Genomic DNA, 23,755 nt, shown 5'->3' with positions numbered 1-23,755 from the left:
AAACTCTGAGAGCTGCAGAAGTCCTCCTGAGATGGGAGAATACTTAGGTAATCTACAAGTTCCACTGATAGCTTTCCTGGAACCCTGGATGGTCTGTTCCCTAGAACCTCTGCACAAATGTCACTTCGATTACTCCCTTCGCCATCATCCAGGGAATTCCTTCTGCCTCTTTGGAAAAGGATCCCATATTTCCAGTTCTCATGACTGCTAGTCTTGGTTTTGGAGGAATGTACCTTCTAGCTGTTAACAGAGAAAGTCTACATGGCAGGTACTTTTTTTGGTTTTTTTTTTTTTGAGACCTGGAATTTCTCAAAATATCTTTGACTCATGTAATTATGGTTTATCTGGACTTAGAATCCTACACTGAAAAGAATCTCCCCTCAGCATTTTGAAGGCAATGCTCATCTTCTTTCTCTGATGTTGCTGTTAAGGAGCCCAAGGCCGCCATTCTGGTTTGCCGACGTTTGTTTATGAACTTTTTTCTCTCATATCCCTCCCTTCCTCGAAGTTTTAAAATTCTCCCTTAACCTATAATGTTTTGAAATGTGATGGTAATGGCTCTTGGTCTGGATCTAATTTTCCAGTCTATTATATCAAATCCTCCTTAGCTTCTCTCTACAACGTTTGATCATTCAGTCTGGGACATTTTCTTGTACTACTTCTTTAATACTTTCCTCTTCTGCATTTTTTCCTTGGAGATTTCATTACTCAAATGTTTGATATCCAAGTTTGATAACTGCTTATCCTTATGTTACACATATCTGTTTTATTTTTGTTCTACCTTGGAGATGATCTTCCAAACCTTCTACTAATTATTTTAAATTCTGCTACAGGAATTTTAAGTCTACTTATTCTTCTCTTTGGATATCAATTTTTTTTTTCCCCTCAGGATAATTATACATTTGGAGCACCTGGGTGGCCCAGTCTGTTAAGCGTCTGCCTTGAGCTCAGGTCATGATCCCAGGGTCTTGGGATGGAGCCCCTCACGGGCTTCCTGCTCAGTGGGGAATCTGCTCTCCCTCTCCTTCTGCCCCTCCCCTGAGGTCATGCTATCTCTCAAATAAATAAATAAATCTTTTTTTTTAAAAGACAATTATACCTTTGTAACATGTTTCTTATATTGTCTCTATTTCCTATGAGTACACACACACATACACACTGCTCATTGTCTGTTTCAGTCTCTGTCTTTCCAAACAGAAGCTATCTTCACATGCCAAGTGATTACGGCTCTCTCTTTGTATTTAAGAATTCGGCACTAGAAGGACTGGAGCCCTCTGGATGGTGCAGAGAATGTTAACTGATGGCTTCGCTGCAGTGTGGAGCAAAGAAATATGGGCAGTCTCAACTATTTCACTGGACAATCCTTTAAAAGTTGGTATCTTTATGTCTCTTCTATTGTATCTGTTTTTCTCATAGTGAGATTCTCTGATCTCCTGCTTGGGAGATACCTATCTGGCTTCTAGCATTCTGGGAATGAAGAAGAAAGGGAGCTCTTTAGTAAGCAGATTTTCACTCTAGATGTTTTTTCCTCCCTGTGGCCAAAATTTCTCCTTCTCTTTTCTCTACAAGTAATTTCCTCTGAAGGTAATTCTCCTCAACCAAGCCGAATAAATGCTGGAGTTTCTCCCAGGTCTGTCAAGGGCTTGGTCTTTGCATTCTATCTACCTAGACAGCCTCCCTTCTGTTTCATATTTCAATTTACATCTTTATGAAATTTATATTTTAGCCAATAGCCAATCTAGCTCCAGACTTATATCCAACAACCCATGTGATTCTTGCACTTCGACTTCTTTGCAAAGACACCACAAACGCAACAGACCAAAAACCACTCACAGTTGTCCCTTTCAAGCTTGTCATTTCCCGGTGATTATTACTTCAGTGCATCACACTTCAAGCCTGGATTTTATCCCTGACATCAGTCACTCCTTCACCCATCATATCAAACCTCCCAGCCCTATTGATTTTACCTCCCAACAGATCTCAAAACCATCCACTTCCTTGAATCACCACATCACCACCTTGGCCCAAGCTCCCATTAGCCTTTGCCAGGACTCACATGGTAGCCCTAGGTCTCTCTTTCCCCTACTTCTCTTCTTCTCTACCTTTTCTCCACAGGACAATAAGGCTCATCTTTACACAATACAAATGTGATCTTGTATTCACATGCTTCTAAAAACTACTGGGTCTAACAACCCAAATCCTCAACAAGGCTCAGGTGTTCTACCAGGTGCTTCTCTCTGGACTCATTTATCCTTCTCATGAATGTTCCCTACTCTTTCCACCCCGAGGCCTCTGCACATGTTAGCTCCTCCACCTCTTTGCCTCTTCTTGTCTCAAATTCCAGCCCAGGCATCCAGCCTGAGAACCTTTCCCTGACCTCCTTAACTCAGCAACACAGCAAAACTTCCCATCATGGTGCCAGTAATACATGTACTTGAATGGCAAACGTTATCAAGCAGTTATTCTTAGGACATGTGTACTTTTCTGTGTGCATGTTAGGTTTCAGTAATTTTTTTTAGTTCCCCTAAGCACCACATAACTCTCTCTATATATAAATTTCTAAGTACTCATGCATTTGCAAGATTCATATATTTCTTCCCCAACAAACTGTAAACTCCTAAAGGGCAAAAACTTTCTCCAGTGCTGTTTAACAGTGCCTGCATGAAGGAGGCACTCAATAAACATTTCTGAGTATAGAGATGCATAGGGGTGAAAATAAATTGTACTAAAAGTAAGTAGGCTGGGTTGCTTTTTCTAGAACAGGAATGTTTAAACAAGCAGGCTTCAGGGTCTCCATGAACCATGAAAATTTTATGAAAGTGTGTATGTTTATTTAATTATGTACCTTTCTCCCCCTAAGGAATGATCCAACCTTTCATCAGATTTTCAGAGTTCTGTCACCCAAAAAGGTTAAGGATCGGTGTTGTAAACTCAGCCAGAATTTGAAAGATGTACCCATCTAATGACAAACAACTGGCAAAATATAAAATTCCGTATCTTTTGCAAAACACACGTTATTCTGGCATCCATTACAAAATAGAATTTCCTATTATCAAATTTAAGTCCTTGAGATTCTTTCATGGTGCTGACAAATCTGTTTTAAATGTCAGAGTTACCCCAGCCATGCAGGGATTTGTGCCTCCAGGACAAGGGAAATACCTGTGAAGATAAAGCCAGACTGAAAGGGACAGGGACATTCAGAGGGCATTTACAGTAGAAAGGAACAAAGAATGAGATTTAGCTCTTCTTTGCCAGCATGTAGCAAGGGCTGGTTTCCTCAAAACACGCATGCCCAATAAAAGACCTTTCCAGTGATACACATAACCAGACAGAAGGCTCTATGGCTGCTCGGACAAAAAGATTCTCTTCCCTGTAAATCAAAACAGGCTTTTCCCTGGACTGTGCCAATGAAAGGATCCTGTGTCTACTCCCCACAATTACTCATCTGTATTTCACAGGAAGCCAACACACACAAAAATGTGTCTCAATATAGAAGCCATTAAGGCTAGATTTCAAAATGTATATACTCCAAACTATTTCAAACCTCCCAGCCCTATTGATTTTACCTCCAAACAGGTCTCAAAACCATCCACTTCCTTAAAATCTCCACATCACCACCTTGGCCCAAGCTCCCATTAGCCTTTGCCAGGACTCACATGGTAGCCCCAGGTCTCTCTTTCCCCTATTTCTCTTTTCCACTGTTTCTCCACGGGACAGTTAAGACTCATCTTTACACAATACAAATGTGATCTTATATTTACAATCTTTCTAAAAACTACAGGGTTTGGGAAACCCAGTTGGGGAAAAAACTAATGTAAGTTTTGGTCTATTTTAGCAAAACTTGATAAATTCATTTCCGAGTAAATCAAAATGACCATCTGCTCAAAATGTACAATTATATTACTTAGGGAATGAGGTCAAAGTATGCTAGTAATGAAGAACCTGAAACTAGAGAAACATACCTATTTAACAATAATCATGAAGTGCCAAATTCTTAAAATATGTAGTGATTCCCACTAACCTTGCCCCACCCCCCCAAACACACACACACACAAATGTATTTTAAAGTATTCCTGGGTATTGTGGTATTGCCTGGGTTTTAAGTGTTGTCCAGTTGAACCAATCCTTAATAGGGAGGGCAGGAAATCTTTCTCCCTCTCTGTTTAAATGATGATTTATTATCCCTGCCTTTTACAGATGTACAGATCTGGATTCCAATCACACAGGACAGCTACCTGCATCCCCCAGCCTCCTTTTGTCATTGAGGCCAAGGGCTTTCCACTTTACACTGGTACGCAGCCCCATCCCAAACCCATCAATAATCTCCCCTGTTTTGTCAAGACTGAAGTCTGAAACTACATTTTCTCAGATTCCTTTGCCCGCTGGGTTCCACTTAGAGAGGCACTCAGGTGAGATCTGAAGGCAAGAGCGAAGGGGAGGCAAGTTTGCTTCTGACATAGCTATGGCATTCACTCTGGCATTCCTGAGCAGTAGAAGCCCCCAGCATTAGCTACAGAGGTGGCTCCTCTGGCAGGGGTAGCAAGAGTATTTGCTACATCAGCAGTTCCCATAGCAATGCCAGCAGCAAGCACAGATTCATGAAGGCTAGCTCCAAGGCGGAAAAAGCCTTCGTCCTGCCAGCCCAGAACCAGTACAGCATCCAGATCTCAGGGTGCACCTCCCTGCCTTTAGTTCCTCCAGAGCTACTCAAACTTGCATACAATTCCTCACTTTAATCCCTCTCTGGTGGAAATGACTACTGGTTAAATGATAAAGGCCATTTTCCACAAATTTATTATGAGGTTCCATAATATATAGCATGCAATTTTGCTCAGAACTTGAAACATAATGAATGTCAACTATTATCCCTTTGTTCTGTCTAATCACCAGTGCTCATGATTTAGCTCCTCCTTTTCAGAACTAGGAGGGGAAGGTGTTGCTGACCTTTGTCTCCTTAACCATCAAAGGATTTCGGTGAAGCTGTACCTTGAGAAAGCTGGGGAACATGACTCAGGGAAACTGGAAGAAGCCAAAGGAAATGAACCAAGGATGAACCAGCAAGTAAGTATCAATAAGGGCAGAGAAGAAAGAAAGGCTTCTGTCTCCCTGATCCACAGTGATATTGATGGTTATCTGAGAACATGACATGAACGTGTCATAATTAGAAAAGTCACTTACAAAATACCAGTATGTAGGTACTCAAAGTAAAACAGTCTCTGTAAAGTAGGAATGAAATGAATTTCACTGGTTAGTCATTTCTAGGTCTTCTTCTCTCGCACCTGTCACATTTCCCAGACGGCTTTTTAGAAAGTCCAAAACTTCTACATATGGACTTTTTTTTAAATTAAGTACATTCAAATATAATCACAAAACAACCTGACCTGCTGGGTAAAACGTAACAGGATCCATTTTTCCTGTGTTTTGAAAGGGGTTTTACTCAAGTTTATGCAAAACAGTCTGGAGAACAGAGTGCTAAGCCTGAGCTAAGATTTACCTATAATTTTATCTTCTCAGATAAGCATATTTAGTATCTTTGATATATAAAAATATATCACTAATGCAATACACATTATATATACTATATAATATAAATTGTTAAAATAGATACCTAAGCTTTTTTTTTTTAACTTATCCGTCTTAAGTGCCATACAGGGAGCAAGTTTCTACCAGTATTTTAAGAAATTATTCTCTGAAATTTAGGTTGTTTAAACAGAAATGCTTCAGGATGCCTAACTCATTTTATCTCAAAAAAAAAAGTAAGCTTTCTGTTATCTTGGGAGGACAGTCATATTATGAGAATAACTTGTGACAGAACTGTGACTGGGACCCAGACGTTCTGTTGCAAATTAAAAACCAAGGGGCTACGTTGAGCTCACCTCCTCCTCGTTGGCTGGACAGAGTCATCGCTCCCACAGGAGGGGTTTCGGCGGCGCGTGTAGGGGAACTTCGGGGATTTCATGCGGTCATTGGGAGAGTGGTAGAGTCCACTGCAGGGGAAAAAGAAGGGTCAATAGTGCCCACAGAGGGCCTGAAGGAGCAGACAGCCCAGTCCCAGGCTACACACGTATTTGCCCCCTCAGGGATATACTAGATCACAGGCACATAGTTCTCTTTGCTGACAAGATTTACTGAAAGAAAATGGAGGTAAGATCTGGCAAATCAGATCCTAAGAGTCGTTATCTTTCAGGAATGGATTTGTGTCACTGGACTTCCATGGTAAGAAAGGAACACTCAAGTGATGGTAATAATAACAATCTGCATATACAACAAACTTACCATATGCCATGCACTGACTGAGCTAAAAGCTTTATATTCCTTATCCTAGCAAATCTTCATATCAGCCACAATCACTGGGACAGAAAAGAAAGTGGAAATACGGAATGTTTAATTGAGTGGCCCAAGTAAAGGAGCTAAGAAGTGGCCAGTTAGGATTTGAACCCCTGGTCGTGGTAGCTGGGATCCCCATGACTCTAAAGTCAGTAAGGTATAATGCAGGTCTGTTGCTGGTTTGGTAGCTGTGGACAGATAGAAACGAAATATATGGATATTTTTGTGAATAAAGTTCTTCATTAGTCCTCAAATATACTTTTCAAGTATAGTTTTTTAAGAACTGTACAGTAGAGGGGATTATCATCAATATGACATTTAGAGTTCAAAAATATACTCTCTTACTCTAAGCCATGGTAACAATATTCCAGGTAGTGTCTTAATACACACTGGTCTTCTTTCCTGTCTTCCAGGAGAAAGTTTCACCTTAGAATACATCCTGTTGACTTCTACTTCGAAAGTTCTCGGTCATGCTGATTTTAGGAATCTGACTGCCTTGTCCACAGCTAGCAACATCCAGTCACAAAGCAGTTGGATTCCATTATTTAATTGGATTCCGTTATTTAATGCGTTGTGATGGCTAATCCCATTTCTGCTGTTCACCATGAGAAAAACAATGATTCTTTTTACCTCTGGGGGCCGTTGTCTTCCCATGGTGCATGAGATTTGCTTCTTTGGGTATCAGGGCTGTTTTCACTCTTTGCTTTCTTAAAGCTTTGATTTAAAAAAGAAAAAAAAAAACATGGAATATATATTAACTGGAGAATAAAAGGAAGTTCACTCACATATTTCCTTCTTCAGTGAAACTGTTTAACAAATGTTTTAAAATGTGTTTTTATACCCGTGACTCATTCTAAAAAGGGTAGGAGGTGACTGCCTAAAAAAATTCACATCTCCAGCAAGTATTTTTAGGCTCCCCTCCACCTTTTTTCCCTAGTATTACTGCTTTAAGTCAACAAAAGCCAGGTCATCCACTGTTAGGAAACTTGGAAGACAAGTCTATCTGCAGGACAGGAAGCAATGGCAAGGGCAGAGGCAAAAAAAGAAAGCTGGCAAGGAAGGAAAGCTGGAGTATGAGGGCTCCTGAGGCCGGCTCCTTCTTTTGAGCTCTGGACTTCAGTCTAAATCTGAGCAGGTGGGTCAGCCGTGGACAAGTTCAGGCTACCCAAACCGACCTTTCCTAGCCCCTAGCTTCCGCCCTATCTTGGCTTCATTCTTCCAACTCAGAAGCACTTCCAAATGCTATTTCCTGACCTAGTATCATCTTTCTGCCTGAAGAATGTAAATATAACTGAGCTGTTATTCAATCTCAACAAATTGTTTTAGATACACATGGGGAGATACAGAGGAAAGGACTCATCAGAAGCCTCAGGCCTCCACTGAAGGAGGGGAGATATATTACTTCTCACATCCCCAGAGTCTCAGCCCCAGGAAAAATAGAGCTACTTAATTTCTAACTCACATTTAACCCTGGATTTTTGAGGAATCCCCTATATAAGTTGTCCTCGAACATGGTCATAGCAGGGTTCTTTATAACAGTCAACAAAGAAGAGAGAGGGAAAAAAATGACAAGGTCATTTCAAAAAAGGAAAATAAACTTGTATCCTAGGAGACTACACCCATACAGGAATTAATATAAAGCTAAAAAATTATGTATTTGACAAGGCACTTAACTCATCATATTAGCCTATAGTAGGTAGGTTTTAATTTTTGACCAATACATTCTTTTGATTAAATAATCTTTGGAAGATCAAGTGCTCCAAAATCTTACTTTTGAGGTGAGAAGTAATAAATACAATACATACTTAATAGTAGAAAGTGTGTGTGTTTAATAAATGAGAAAGAAAAAGGGAGATTGAGAAATTCAGAGGGGAGATGAAAGGGGAAATGGGAGAGTAGGCGAAAGTTAGAGAAAAATGAAATCCTAATTTCATTTTATTTATTTTATTTTATTCATTTAATTACTTGCATTCACTCCCTAAGCCATTTCTCATCTGGAACTCGAGTGGGAAAATCGGGCAGCACTTCAGGTATCAGTCCTATTGACAAGAAAACCGTTGTAAAGGGGACTGAACTTCTTCTGTACATTCTAAAAAGGCTTGGGATCTGAATTTCATGGCAGATTACTGTTCTTATGTTGGATTTAGCATAAGCATACCCTGTACATACAGATTAAGCTGACACTCTATACACAGCTGTGAGGCTGACCAAGGCCAGCTACGCCAACTAAAGGGCATGCAAAAAAGGCAAAGACCCTGTCATTCCAGAAAGAATCCATGAAGGGAGTGTCCCGGAACTAAACAAAAGACAACGTAAGCAAAACCCTGGGGAAAACACCACAACTCTGAGAATCCTCCTATCTTAGAATTCTTTTGCTAGGAAATTGCAAATTGTACTCCTTCACATAGCCCCAAACCTACTGAATGAAGACACCATTATTTACTAACGAGATGGAGAAGATGATCAAAGTCTGCCAGGGTCACGTATTTCTGACTGCTTGGACTCAGAAGCTAGTGCTGTAGACAAAGTGAGCTGATGAAAGCTGCTCATTGTACTTCTCAAATGCTGTTCCGTGGACATAAATGGAGATAGGAAAAACTGATGCTGAAACAGTATCTTCACAGAGAACAAGGCTGATCTTTCATGGAAACAAGCCATGTAATATATTGAGAGAAGGTCTTTCCGCTGGGGAATGCTGCTGGGAAAATTGATGCAGAAGACCATGACACCTCTTCATACATATGCAATCACTGACTTCCGGAGCCCTGCGCCTCTAAATGCTGTAAGCCCTCTTCCCAGGGCCACAGTTCAGTGCACCGCGGTAATGAACACAGTACATTAAACATGAATATCATCGACTTTATTTCACAGGTCCCTCTGAGTAAGTCCATTATAGCATGCCATTTTAAAAAATCACGTGCAATTGTCCCTCTGCTGCAGAGAATGGGACCACAGACAGTGAGATCACCATGCTGTGGCAGCAGGAGCATTTCCTTCAGATGAGAGAGGCAGGTCCTGCTGTTTATACTCCACTGGCATTTTATTTTATTTTTTTTAAGATTTTATTTATTTTTTTGACAGAGAGAGATCACAAGTAGGCAAAGAAGCAGGCAGAGAGAAAGGAGGAAGCAGGCTTCCTGTTGAGCAGAGAGCCCGATACGGGGCTTGATCCCAGCACCCTGGGATCATGACCTGAGCTGAAGGCAGAGCCTCAACCCCCTGAGCCATGCAGGTGCCCCTCCACTGGCATTTTAAATGACTCTTTGGCTCATACACTATTTCAACCAAAAGTATGAACTATCAAAGTAAAAAGATTCTTCACCTCGCCAACAGGAAAAAGCTTTTTTGTGACAGCATACCGTTACAAGTTCTTTCACTTAACCGACTGACCTTTTTATTGGTGAAGGTGCAATAATTTTAGTCGTTCCTTCATTTTCTCCATTGTCCATGTTTGCTGTTACCCGATTTATGCTGTTTGAGCCTAGTAGCAAAGAGCAGTAAGGAAAGATGGAAGAAAAGAGTGGTGAAAAACAAAGAAACAAAAAATCACACAGAAGCCAAAAAGTTATTTTAAAAATGCAACTTTAGGGACATCATGGCGCATTTTATTAATAAATTATAATTCTAAATAAATAATGAATCACCCAATAAATCTAAGGTATTATTCCCTGACACGTACTAAGCCCTCAACATAACAGCATCTAGGAGGGTCTTAGATATGACACCACTTGAAAATGGGCCCTTTTGAAATTTTAAGAGTTAAGTAAGTCCCCATATCATGGATATTCTTTAGACTGCTGAAATAGGATTCTAAAATATTTAGTGGTATATATTGGTATGTAAGACCTAATAATCAGTCCCTAATTAACTATCGTGAAGAAATTACTGTTTTTGGCATGCCATGATAGCCCCCAATCTAAATCAAAGCAAAAATACTCCAACTCATAATGCAAACGGCAAAAAAAGAGTAATACAGAGGTTATTTCTATTACTCACATGTTAAAAAAAAAGTTTTCAATTTTTTTTTTTATACAAACATCTCTAAAAGCCTAAAACTGTTTAAAAGCTACTATTCCACATATCTGCATCGATGCTAGACATACCAGCAGAGGGAGCCCCCAGTAGACAAAATGTTGGAAATCACGATCCAAATAAAGATAAGTAGCCAGGCCCACCCGGGAAGTCTGGATCCCATTCTCAGGACACAGGCTGATAAGCCTGCAGAGGTGACATGTGAGCACTGATGGTGACCGTTTTCAAGTAGTGTGTGCCTCACTCTCGAAAGCACAGGGGAGATCAGCAAGGGGATGCCCAAAGCCCTCATTCAATTAACTCTGTGGGACAAGCAGGTGCGTCTTCAGACTGGCATCTTGCAGAAATATGTCTAGAGTTCAAGTCCTTTGATCCAAAGTGTGATCACCACTAAGTACATACAGTTTTTTAATCATGAGTTGAGCCTGTAATACTATTAAAAGCTAATATTTATTGAGCACTTACTATGTGTCAGGTGCTATCCCAAGCACTTCATTTACTTATATAATTTTCAAAATAATCCTATAAGGTAGATACTAATATTATCCCTATTTTTAAAAATAAGAAAAATGGCCTTTCCCAAGGTCCCATACACCATGAGTAAGGGGACCAGCTTTGAAACCCAGCAGTCCAGCTCTAGAGACTTAAGTCTAAACCACCATGATACATGGCCTTCCATGTGCCATGTGCACCCCACTCTCAAACAGTTCAATGGTCAGTGTAAATAGGGGTGCCCAGGGCACCTGGGTGGCTCAGTTGATGGGGCAACTGCCTTTGGCTCGGGTCATAATCCTGGAGTCCTGGGATGGAGTCCTGCATGGGGCTCCCTGTTTGGCGGGGAGTCTACGTCTCCCTTCCCCTTCTCGTACTCTCTCTCTCACACATCCACCTCTCAAATAAATAAAATCTTTAAAAAAAAAATAAAAAGCTATATACAAACAAACAAACAGGGGTGCCTGGATGGCTCAGTCGGTTAAGCATCTGACTTCGGCTCCAGTCACGATCCCAGGGTCCTGGGATTGAGACCCACGTCTGGTTCCCTGTTCAGAGGGGAGTCTGCTTCTCCTTCTGCCCCTCCTCCCACTCATGCGCATGTGCAGACACATGCACTCTCGCTCTCTCTCAAATAAATAAAATCTTTAGGAAAAAAAAGTCAGTGTAAATTAAGGGTCCATCGGAAGAGACATACTCTTCAGAACATTTGGAGGCATGTTTCACAACTCATCAGAAAAAATTAACATTAATGCATACTCCTTGGACAGAGAGAATGGTGGTTTCAACAAAGAGCTTCTAAAACTATCATAGTAAGAAATTTGACTTGGATTCAGTATCTGAATTTTATTCCTATTTTGGAATCCTGAAATGTAAAGGTAAGTCTGATATCTATGTGCCCTAAAGGTAAGTTCATGTTGGCGCAATATTCAGAATCCAAGCTTCAGGAAAGCTGTTTGGAGTTTACAGAAAATGTCACCAGCCACAACGAATGGGACAAAACCAGTTCCCGTGAACTACCCCATGTGCCATGGGAGGCTGGCAGTGGCTGGTCATTGTCTATTCTGCCATAACCATTAGTAACAGTCCTAAGCGCAGATTCCCAAAGTTGCAGGCTTAGGTATGAGCTGGAGCTGCTTCTCCACAGTGTAGCTCCATGTGGGACAGCCCTGGGCCCTGGCAGGAGGGGTTAATTCATCCGTGCTCTAGACAGTAGGTATGCCCCGACCTTAATATTTTTATTGTTCCTAATGAACTTTTTTAAAATGTGGTATTGTTTTCAGCAGGTACTACTAATTTAAACTGTAAATGAAGGGACCTACACTAAACTGGGGCCGTTCCCCACCACCACCACTAGGAGAGGAAGGAACACAGCAGAGAGCTCAACGCCCAGCGCCAATAATGCCAACGGAAGCAGCACTGAGCAAAGCTGAACATCACGGGAACAGAGGCCCTGTGCGACTAGCCTAAGATGCCCAGGTCTGCTTTTCTTTTCATCTCTTTAGACCGATTATTAGTCCTCTCTTACTACCGATCACCTCAGAGAGAGTGAGAGTGTTTAACTCTTTTGCCTCATTTCCTTCTGTCTGAATCTTCTGACAAATTAATAAAAAGGTAGACAAATCCAGGAATATTGTCAAACAGAAAAGTTTCAAACTAAGTATGTGTATATATTTTCTAAATAAACCCATGCCTGGTTATTCACAACATCTGAATAATTTTTGAGATGAAACATAAGATGAGTGTTTTTCCAAAAGAATTTCAGTTTTTAAAAACCCCCACATACACGCTGTCTCTCAAACACTCAGCAACAGTTTAGCCAGGCTTCTTCAAAATAAATTGTTTGACTGTCAAGACTATTTTACTAACCTAACAGTCATAGAATTTTCATACGCACCGCATAAACAAATAAGGTATTGGCAGTAATAAAATCTAATTCATGGTTCTTTTATATTCAAAACAGCAGAATTCTAACCAGAAATCTATTGAAATGTATTCCTCTTCTCTATAACTATGTGAGCTGAACAAGCCTGGGGTTTAAAAAGATTGAGGAAAAGAGAGTACGGGGGGGTGGGGGGAAGCTACTTATAAGCATGAACTTTGTGGGAGCATTTCTGAAGGATACCCTCGAACGACACTCATTTGCTAACTATAACTTGGGCTTTTCTATTCATAGATGTAAGACTCTGATAAAGCCCTAATTAGGCAATATTTCTTACCTTTCTGTATGTTGCTAAAGGTGCACTTAAAAGTAATAACTATACTTTTAAAATGCCATATTTTAGCTAAGTAGGTCAAATGAGTGAGATGTTGTCACAGTACCCTTTGAGAAGAAAGGTAAGCAATTCAGTCAAGCTGGGTTGTGTTGGTTACTGAACTCTACCAAAGCGAGAGAAATAGATACACATTATTGAGGTTTCCCTTTTTTTTTTTTTTTTAAATTTGATTTATTTGTCTATGAGAAGGAGAGTCTGAGTGCGGTGAGGGGCAGAAGGAGAGGGAGAAGCAGACTACCTGCTGAGCTGGGAGCCCAACCCGGGGCTTGATCTCAGGCCCCCAGGGTCTTGACGTGAGCCAAAGTCAGACACTTCACTGACTGAGCCACCCAAGCGTCCCATTATTGAGGTTTCCTGACTCTCCATGTTGCTAATATGTACTCCTGTTTTCCTTTCCAAGCTTCTTTTCCCCCAACTCCATCCTAGCACCTTTCAGAACCATCCCTTGTACATTAGCTCAGATGCCTGGGCTATGGAGAAACAAACTCATCACATTAAAAGGCTCGTGTTTTCAAGTATTACTGGCCAAAGAATAGTTCCATTGTAAAGAGGAAAAGGAGAAGCCAAATATTAACTAAAATAATTAACTGATCACAATGGAATTCCAGGCACTGCTCTAGGAGATATTTTCAGGGTGGAAAAATCCTTTTCCCTCACTCCTTTTTCACTGTAAATTATAATAGACCACCAGAAAAGAATATAACATATAGATACAAATAGTTTAACGAATAATTATAAAATGAATAGCTATTTAGCCACTATCTACTTCAAGAAATAAAATACTGAGGGCAATTTTCCTACATTACACAAATCACTCCATTTGGGGCAAACAACTGTTTCCCATCTAAAATATCTAGAGATAACAAATTATGAAATATGAATTATGTATATATTTAATGAAATATACACTAAAATTATTTTTTAATTCTTAGTAAATGTTTAGGCCACAAAAATCTTAATAAAATGAAGGACACATTACTGTACTGCTCCCTATTAGCACAGTGCTTTACCTGTGGTAGGCATCAATCCACAAAGGTCTACTCTAAGGGACGTGCTTGTTTCTACTTTTTCCACTAGAAAGGAACATTCAAGATAATGATGTTATTTTGTAGATGTATGAAAACTAAGTCCCCCCCCCCAAAAAAATCTGTATGTGGAGCTATGGGAAATACAGAAAGAGGATATGTAGCCATATCCTACAGGACTAGGCTACTTCTTAGATTTTTGAAAACTACCTTCTGCCATAACTCACTGTTTTTCTAAATGACAGCTGTAGATTATAACAGAAATCTGTTATTGATATCAGCATTTTACTAACTAAATTATTGATAATTTATTGATATATGGTTATTGATATTGGTTATTAAGTCTCCTTGTAAATCTGTATTCTATTTTAGATAAAGTATTAATGATGCCCCTGCTTGTGCTCTCTCACTCTCTCAGTCAAATAAGTAAGTAAAATCTTAAAAAACATATATTAATGCTAGCAAGACCACTTACAGTTAGGAGCACCCAATTCATTACACATGGTACTCACATTAAAAAGACAACAGGCTTTATTTCAAGAGGCTAGTCCCATTTGGAAGAGTAACTCATCAGGGAACTGCCATTGTCTGTTAAGGAGCCGTATCTAATTCCTTCTCTGGGCTGTCAGTCACTGCCCCTTAATGTGGGCGCACACAACTCCCTACAGTTTAGGCAACACTACAATGCCAGCATCCAAGGCTCTGTGGCATTTTGCTTGTTCATTTTCAACACCCTATACGCAAACGCTTCCAGTCCATGTGCATCAGACCACTACTAGGCTTTTGTGTGGTTCGGTTCTGTTCACCTTTGAGTGCCCTCACCTTAAAGGACCCTTGCCTTCAGTTTAAGAGAAGTGGCTGTCAGAAACAGAATCAACTTTCCCAGGACTATTTAGCTACTTGACCTGGAGGCAATTCTTAAAAGTCAGCCCTAGGATGTCAAGACTTGGTGATGAATATACATGGCTTTTCAGTTATAAAAACACTTTGCATTTAAATGATACTAGGGGTCTCACAAAATCTGTTTGTGCTCAATTTGACACCTGTCAACCTAAATTAAATTTTTGATGTTATTTAAATGTTGCCAATGCTTTTAATTTACAGAGTGGGCATGAGGATGAATGTGTGGCGTTAAATGAAAAAAGATGTATTTGGCAAGTGAAAATGCCTTATTCGGTTGTATGAGGGAAAGGACAAATAGCCAGTAAGTAAAGCAGGTCTGTGATATATAAATGATTTCATTAAAAGAACTCTCAAATATGATAAATTTGTAAATTTTGAGGTTTAAATTTTATCCCATTTATTCACTTTTTCTTATCTAAATTATAAAAAAAAAAACCCTGTATCTGATGCTTCAGACAAATAATCAAGACAGATTATAACCATTCCCAACACAATAATTACGTATTAGTTTTCAGTAAAACTAATCTGATTTTACATTAGCTAAACCAATGCAATTTATTAGGGGGAAAAAGTGCTATTCGTGAATTAAGAACAAGCTAATAATTGGAAATACAGCTTAGTTCTAGTTGTTACACTGAGAGTACAAGGTAATTTTGCCTTGGTCTCACCAACCTTAGGCTGGGTACTATGGAAAAATGGCAGAAAGTATGACAAATTGGGAAAATAAGACATTTTTCTAACATCACAAATTATGGTCCAACAGGAAAATTTGGCAGAACAGTCCTTCATTAAAATAGGTAAAACAAAATTGAGTCTCAAAACACACAATTTAGAAAATACAAGATTTTCAGCAGCTAATGGTTAATTCTTTAAAGTTCAAATGCCTGACATCAGCCCATTCAAGGCAAACAGGCAGCCAGATCCCTGCTTTCTTTCTTCTTTTTTTTTTTTTTTTTAGGAGGTAGGGGCAGAGGGAGAGAAAATCTTAAGCAGGCTCTGTGCCCAGCATGGAGCTAACATGGGGCTCAATCTCATGACCTTGAAACCATGACCTGAGCGAAAATCTAGAGTCGAATTCTTAACCAACTGAGCCACCCAGGCACCCCAAGATCCCTGCTTCTCTTCTCTCCCTCTCCTTTTAAGATTTTTATTTATTTATTTGACAGAGCGCAAGAAAGAGAGAGAGAGAGACAGTGAGAACAGGAACAAAGTAGGGGAAGTGGGGGAGGGAGAAGAAGCAGGTTTCCCACTGAGATGTGGGGCTCCATCCCAGGACCCTGGGATCCTGACCTGAGCTGAAGGCAGACACTTAACGACTGAGCCACCCAGATGCCCCAATATACAGACTTTTGAGACACTGATTTTGCTACATGTCAACTGCAAGATCAAACAAGGCTTTCTGCTAAAAAGCTGGAGGGTAAATTATAAAGAATTGGGTGTGGATGAGAAGGATGGCTAGGAAAATATGCCTACACATGAAAGATCCTTTCTCTGCTTGGTCTGCTTCCAATTTCTTCTTCCCCAACCCAGTACTCTCCTGGATCCCTATGCTTTCCTCATGACCAAAATGATCAGCTTGGGAGTATGACCTGGGTGGAAAGGAAGGCACTGCATCCTCTATGCCTTTGGCAGAGTTAACAAGGGGCACACACAGAGAGAGGTGGTCACAGGCATCTGTCCTTGTGGGTCAGAATGCCAAGTTCCAAAACAAGAAAGGCACTTCTGAGCATGGGAAGTCATCTGTTCATTCCCTGAGGTGCTCAGAGTAGAATGAAAGGATTCTATCCAAAGGGCTTGGGATCTACACCTGCGTGTGCTGGAGCAAATGCCAGACATGGCAGCAGCAGATGGGCGCCATCTTTTCTCTGAACACCCATAGGCTCAATGACAGCACCTATCTACGAATGGCTGGCTGGAATCAAGAGGTGGTAAATCACTTAAATACCATCTGTTTCTTCCCTGATAGGAGAACACAATTCAGGGGAAGAGGACTGAGTAGACGTTCACATCCTACTCTGACAGAACTCTTGCACTCCCCAATCACCTCCAACAAGGCCATATAGTTTAGAGGAACATACAGCAAAACTTCTCCAGTCAGCTCCTGTCAAACAATTCATCTCACCTGGCACAGGCAGAAGGATAATTCCTTCTCTAACCTGAAGTTGGTTCTGTTCCAGAGGAGTATGCTTTAGAGGTTTTTATTTGATGCAATTATAATAGTATATAAAATGTATACAAAGCACACATAACTATATATAAAAATTGCTTTAAAAATACTTATTTAGCTAAAGTACAATTGGGAAAATTCTTATTTTTTTCTGCTTCCATTGTTAAGCTCATATCGAAGAGTCCTTAACTTACTGTTCTTTCAGCTTTTCAACCAGGACTCACCAAAAGAATCTGAAAAACTATTGTGCCTCAGAGCACGTTTCTAAGGTGATATCTAAAGTTTCTTCTCAAAAGTCTAAATAGTTCCAACTTTGTATGGTAACAAATGGCTAACTAGATATATCACGAGGATCATTTCATAGTGAACAGAAATATCAAATCACCATGATGTACACCTGAAACTAATAGGATACTGTATGTCAAGTACACTTCACTTTTAAAAAGAAAGTTTAAATAATACCAAAGAATATCATTTACAGCATAGAGTAAATATTGACACTTTAAAATGGAATTGTTTCATGACTCTCTTTAATGTATCCAATGTAATAACATACCATAGAAATTTGATACCCACAGTCATCCATTTTAAAATTAGATAAAATGAGGCTACATTTGGAAATTTCATGGCATTCTTTTCTCTCCTTGCATTTACATTTCAATTCCACCTTCTCTGAAAAAATTAATCCCAGAGTAATACATGTTTTACACTTGAAAGTTTTATTTATCACCCTATCTCACTTCTCTGTGACAATAAATAAATAAATAAATAAATTTAAGTTTTATTTCCCATGACCATAAAGTTCTAAATGTTAAAAATTTCTTCTGAACTAAGACATTACAATCATTAACAGATTATTATTGTACCAAACTAATGTTAAATAATTATTACAAGAAAAAAGTAAATTTTAATTAAAAAGTAATTCTTCCAAGGATCATAGAGGAAGGGAGGGAAAAAATGAAACAAGATGAAACCAGAAAGGGAGACAAACTTTAAGAGACTTTTAATCTCAGGACTCAAACAAGGATTGCTGGAATGGAGGGGGTGTGGGAGGAATGAGGTGGCTGGGGGATGGGCACTGGGGAGGGTATGTGCTATGGTGAGTGCTGTAAATTATGTAAGATGATGAATCACAGACCTGCACCCCTGAAAAAAATAATATATGTTAATTTTTAAAAAGTAATTCTTAATGAGATGAACAAGGTAGTTTTGTCTTCCCAATGATGACATGGGTTAAATGCACTGAAGAATGCTAAGTGAAACAGTTTAGCAATAATTCTATTCCTGTTTTTAGGCAGATTTCAGTGCCGAGAAGTCTTGTTCACATATAAGCAGAGTTGCATGTATTCTGTTATGAACACAATGTCATTACAGAAATTCTATGACTTACATGTCTATCAGTGATATATTATCTAAAATTATTTCAGGGGCACCTGGGTGGCTCAGTCGTTAAGCGTCTGCCTTCGGCTCAGGTCATGATCCCAGGGTCCTGGGATCTAATCCTGCATTGGGCTCCCCACTTAGTGGGGAGCCTGCTTTTCTCTCTCCCTCTCCCTGCTGGTCCCCCTACTTGTGTTCTCTCCCTTTGTGTCAAGTAAATAAATAAAACATCTTTAAAATTATTTCAAATGTTCCATCAGATGACAAATCAATTGGGTCCTCCTTCAGTTTTGTCCAAAGTCAAAATGAGGAAATGACTTAGAAAAAGAGGTGTCACTGGGGCACCTGGGTGGCTCAGTAGTTTGAATGTCTGACTCCTGCTTTCAGCTCAGGTCATGATCTTGGGGTCCTGAGGGATCCAGCCCTGCCTGAGTCATCAGGCTACACACACAGTGGGGAGTCTGCTTCCCCTGTCTCTTTCGCTCTGCCTCCCCCCAACTCACTCTCTCCCTCTGAAATAAATAAATAAATCTTTAAAAAATAAGGGGAAAAAAGGAGAGAAGAGGGGAGGGGGGAGGAGGAGAGAAGAGGGGAGGTAAGAAAAGAAGAAAGGAGGGGAGAAGAAAGAAAAAAGAAAAGGAGGTGTTGTTTAATAATTAAGGCCATTTAGTTTCCAGACACTAACTCAGGAGGTTTTTATCATTTAAGGACAAAACAGTAGAACAGATTCCAAATGAGGAAAAGGTCTGCCTTTGTTTTGGTCCATCGGTAAAAGGTAGGCTGGAACTACTGGGTATTTACCCCAAAGATACAGATGTAGTGAAAAGAAGGGCCATCTGTACCCCAATGTTTATAGCAGCAATGGCCACGGTCGCCAAACTATGGAAAGAACCAAGATGCCCTTCAACGGACGAATAGATAAGGAAGATGTGGTCCATATACACTACAGAGTATTATGCCTCCATCAGGAAGGATGAATACCCAACTTTTGTAGCAACATGGATGGGCCTGGAAGAGATTATGCTGAGTGAAGTAAGTCAAGCAGAGAGAGTCAATTATCATATGGTTTCACTTACTTGTGGAGCATAACAAATTGCATGGAGGACAAGGGGAGATGGAGAGGAGAAGGGAGTTGAGGGAAACTGGAAGGGGAGGTGAACCATGAGAGACTATGGACTCTGAAAAACAATCTGAGGGTTTTGAAGGAGCGGGGGGGGGGGTGTGAGGTTGGGGGACCAGGTGGTGGGTATTGGAGAGGGCACGGATTGCATAGAGCACTGGGTGTGGTGCAAAAACAATGAATACTGTTAACTGAAAAAATAAAAAATAAACAAAAATTTTTTTAAAAAGGTAGGCTGCAGAGAAGAGCCAGCAAGTCTACTACGGCAGGCACACTCCCTTCAGGAAAGAGAATCTGAAAAGCGACTGAATCGAAACTGTCTGTATCCACACAGCCCTTAAGGAAGTCCACTGGTATCTCCTTCCCCACCGGGAGCTGCAGAACCCAGCCTGACAACTACCGTCCTCACCAGCCAGCCTTCTCCTAACCCACTGCCTTACCCACAGATTACCTCCAGTCATGAGCAGATGCTCCTCCTGAACACTGCAGCTTTCTCAGAACTCGGCTCTATGACACTGGCACATCCTACCCGCATGGGAGCACAGCTTTCACCTCTCTAGTCGGATAAAGTGGTTAAGGGCGCAAGACTGGAAGTCAGACAAACCCGCATCTGCTTCTCAACTCTGCCAATTTACCCGACTGTGTGAGCTTGGATGAGTTCTTAATTCCCTTTGGGCCTCAGGTTTCTCATCAATAAAATAGGGGTTTCACCAACAATTTATTGAATGAGAATTAGGTAATTCATAGGAAGTGCCTGGGGTGCCTGGCTTAGCCGGTGGAGTGTGCAACCCGTGAACTCAGGATTGCGGAGTTCAGGCCCCTCATTGGGCGTGGAGCCTACTTAAAGTAAAAAAAATTAAAAATAATAAATAAAGTGCTTAACACAGTGCCTGGCTTTTAATAAGCGTAAAATAACCACTTTATTATTTTCTATGACTAATTTCCCTAGTCCAGGGGCCAAGTTTTATTCAGTTTTCTGTGCTCTGTGGAAAAGGGTCTCCACTGCATGTTTTATGCAACAGCTACAAGCATTTCAATTCTCAGAGGGCACTGACTGGGTGGCCTTCAATTTAACTCAATTCTGACACTATCTACCCAGAGATGTCAGATCCCACAGGCTGACGCCTCAGTCCATCAAGACTGCCCCCTCCTCTGATTCATTTGCTAAAGGGCCTCATAGAACTCAGAGAGGCAACTTACTTATTAGATCACCAGTTCATTAAAAAAGGATGGAACTCAAAAACGGCCAAATGGAAAAGATGCAAAGGGCAACGTATGACAAAGGGCCCTGAGCGCCACTCACTTCAACTCCACGAATTCACCCACCCCTCAGAACCCCACCCTCTGGGTGTTTCTGGGTGTTTCCGGAGGCTTCAATACGCAGGAAAGTCTGATGAAACCGTTGACTATCACCGATTGCACTCAAACTCGAACACTGCTCTTCTCCCCAGAAGTCATGGGGTGGGGCTGAAAATTCCAACTCCTTAATTATGGTTGGTTTCCCCTGGCAACCAGCCTCCATCTTTAGGGACTTCCCAGAAGTCACCTCACCCACACAAACTCTGGTGTGGCTAAAAGGGGCTGGCTATGAATAACAAAAGATGCTCCTTTACCTTTAGAACTCTTATCACTTAGGAAATTCCAATGGTTTTAGGAGCTGCGCCAGAAACCAGAAAAGAGAATAAAGACCAAATATGTATTTCTTACTCTAAATCATAATATCACAAGTCTTGTGCCAGAGAGGTGCTCAATAAACTCTTGATGAAAGGAAATGGAAAGGTGGAAAAAAGTATCATAATGGTAACTCACTAAAGCTATGATATTTAATATACCACAGGCCTTTAGGTTTGCTTGTTTTTCTAATCTTGGTAGCTATGCGTGGAATGCTAAACACTCAAGGGAAGAGTGAAAATAATAACTTTTTAGAGAACATCTAACCAGACTTGCTATATATTAAGAAATCTTTTACTGAATGAAAATAAACAACAGCTTCAAAGCAGAATAGAAAAGAGGGCCAACTAAGGAAAACAGTCTTGAACAAATACACACCTGCCTATGTGATCTACCTGCTCCTTCTCACAGTTAACACTGTTCCTGCCTTTTCCCCTCTTTGCTAAGAAAAGGTCCCAAAGAACTCAAATTATTCCTTAAAAAGAAAAAAATGCCTTGATATAGCAGCAGACTGACCTGCTGCTCCTCTATAAATTAGCAGAACGTACTGTCTTCTCAAGAGTTATCTGCGGAAACAAGTCAATCCAGTAAGTAAGGAAATCATGCAATAGTGGGAAAAACTGGAGATGTGTATTTTCAAATAATTTGAGGCCTTTTGCCTTTTTATTTTCCGTTTACTTTCCAAATAGATGCCTTAATACACCAAACACCTGGGTTCACATCTGGACACTGCTCTTAGGATCTGTGTAACTTGAATGAGTACTTCATGTTTCTAAGCTTCAGTTTCCTCATGGGTAAAATGAGAATACCATCCACCTTCCCCATGGGGTTACCAAAAGAAGTAACGTTATCCACTGTTCAGATGCAAGGAAACCACCTCAAATTAGGGATTCATCTTCAAGACACAGCAGGACCTCACGGATTGGAATTCATGGTTCCTGTCTCCTACCCCCATTCTCTTCTCAGAGCTGCATGATCCTCTGGTGTTTCTCACAGTGTGTCTACTCTATTCTTTCTCTGTGAACCCAGTTCTCTGTTTATGGGTGTGCCTGGAACCTGGGCTGTAACAGTAGCCTCAAAAGAGGTGGCTCTCCCCAGCTGAGTGACTCATAATCTGGGCTCCAATCCCAGCTTCTCTGGAGAAGGAAAATGGGCAGTTTCCTCAGATGCCTCATTCTCACCCTGGGAGATAGAAGAGAGTAAGGCCTCCTGGTCCCAGATTTGCATTGTGCATTGTTCAAAGTGCCAACCACGGCACCTACTCCACAGTGAAGGTAGTTCCTTTTTTTACCTTACCTCACTTCACCTCCTCTCCCTAGACCAACCAAAATAACCTAAACTCTAGGAACTCAACCATTTTTCACATTGATACCAATAAGTAAGGAAAGCACATGACGGAAATCAATCCCAGATACTCTCTAACAGAGTCTGAAGAAGATGCTGACAGAGAAATCACTGTGAAACCTGAATCTGAGAGTAAAACAAACATGGGACACCCTCAGATGCCATCTGCCTAGGAGGACATCCATCTCAAAACAATCTCAAGCAGTTGACAGACACCCTTGAACCTCCACCTATAAAGAAAGAGGGGTGAAAAAACAAAAAAATTCATCTGAATGGTTTGTAAAATCAAGGAAGGGACTCAGGAACTGTGACCACAAACAATTGACAAGGTGGAAACAACTCACACTGCTGATTTCTGAGTGAACAAGTAGGTTCACGAAAAGACTAGTCTTCAGTTATAGTCACACAGAAGTGAAACACAGAGACAACACCATGCAAAACCTGTCCAGAAAGGCCCCTTCTCTGTGTACCCAGCAAGGCAGTACTAATTTCTAACCATGAGTTAACCAAAGAGGTAAAATCCAGATTCATCTGGTCAATTCTGACTAAAAGAATAGTTTGAAAAAGTATATTAATGCAAAGCTTGCTGCAATTAATTTTATTCAATTTGTCAGTAAGAATGTCATTTGGGAACTCAAGTTTTGAGGAACCAATCATACTTTTGTATATAGAAGTATGCAAAAAAACTGTATATTTCTAGTGAGAAAAATGTATTTTGTGATCTTGGAATACATTTTTCACAAGCCTATAAGGGCTTCTGAAATGATGATTAAATTAAAAAACTTTTGAAGAAAGCTTTCCAAAATCTTTTTTCATGTTTGGTCCTTTTAACTCTATGACAAAGAAGCCAAAGAAAAGAAGAAAGACCTTTAGCAAGAAGAAGGATCTCAGGGCACCTGGGTGGCTTAGTGAGTTAAGAGTCCAATTCTTAATTTCCACTCATGATCTCAGGGTTGTAAGATCCAGCCCCCAGTCAGGCTCCATGCCCAGCAGGAAGTAGGCTTCTCTCTGTCCCTCT

General features: G+C 40.4%; 1 protein-coding gene across 6 annotated transcripts in view; it reads right to left on the bottom strand.

Annotated features, from left to right (window-relative positions):
- The window catches only part of EPB41L4A (erythrocyte membrane protein band 4.1 like 4A), a 257,238-nt gene that overhangs the window by 40,099 nt on the left and 193,384 nt on the right, over positions 1-23,755 (bottom strand). For all 6 annotated transcript variants that reach the window (XM_044264248.1, XM_044264234.1, XM_044264239.1 and 3 more), the window contains 3 exons: positions 9,718-9,808; positions 6,958-7,041; positions 5,877-5,987 (listed from right to left, as the gene is read on the bottom strand). In XM_044264248.1, the coding sequence (XP_044120183.1) occupies positions 5,877-5,987; positions 6,958-7,041; positions 9,718-9,808 (286 nt within the window). The remainder of the gene's footprint in view (positions 1-5,876; positions 5,988-6,957; positions 7,042-9,717; positions 9,809-23,755) is intronic.

The sequence above is a fragment of the Neovison vison genome, chromosome 1, assembly GCF_020171115.1.
Source record: "Neovison vison isolate M4711 chromosome 1, ASM_NN_V1, whole genome shotgun sequence".
Taxonomy (NCBI): domain Eukaryota; kingdom Metazoa; phylum Chordata; class Mammalia; order Carnivora; family Mustelidae; genus Neogale; species Neogale vison.
This window is presented reverse-complemented; position numbering and strand designations above follow the sequence as displayed.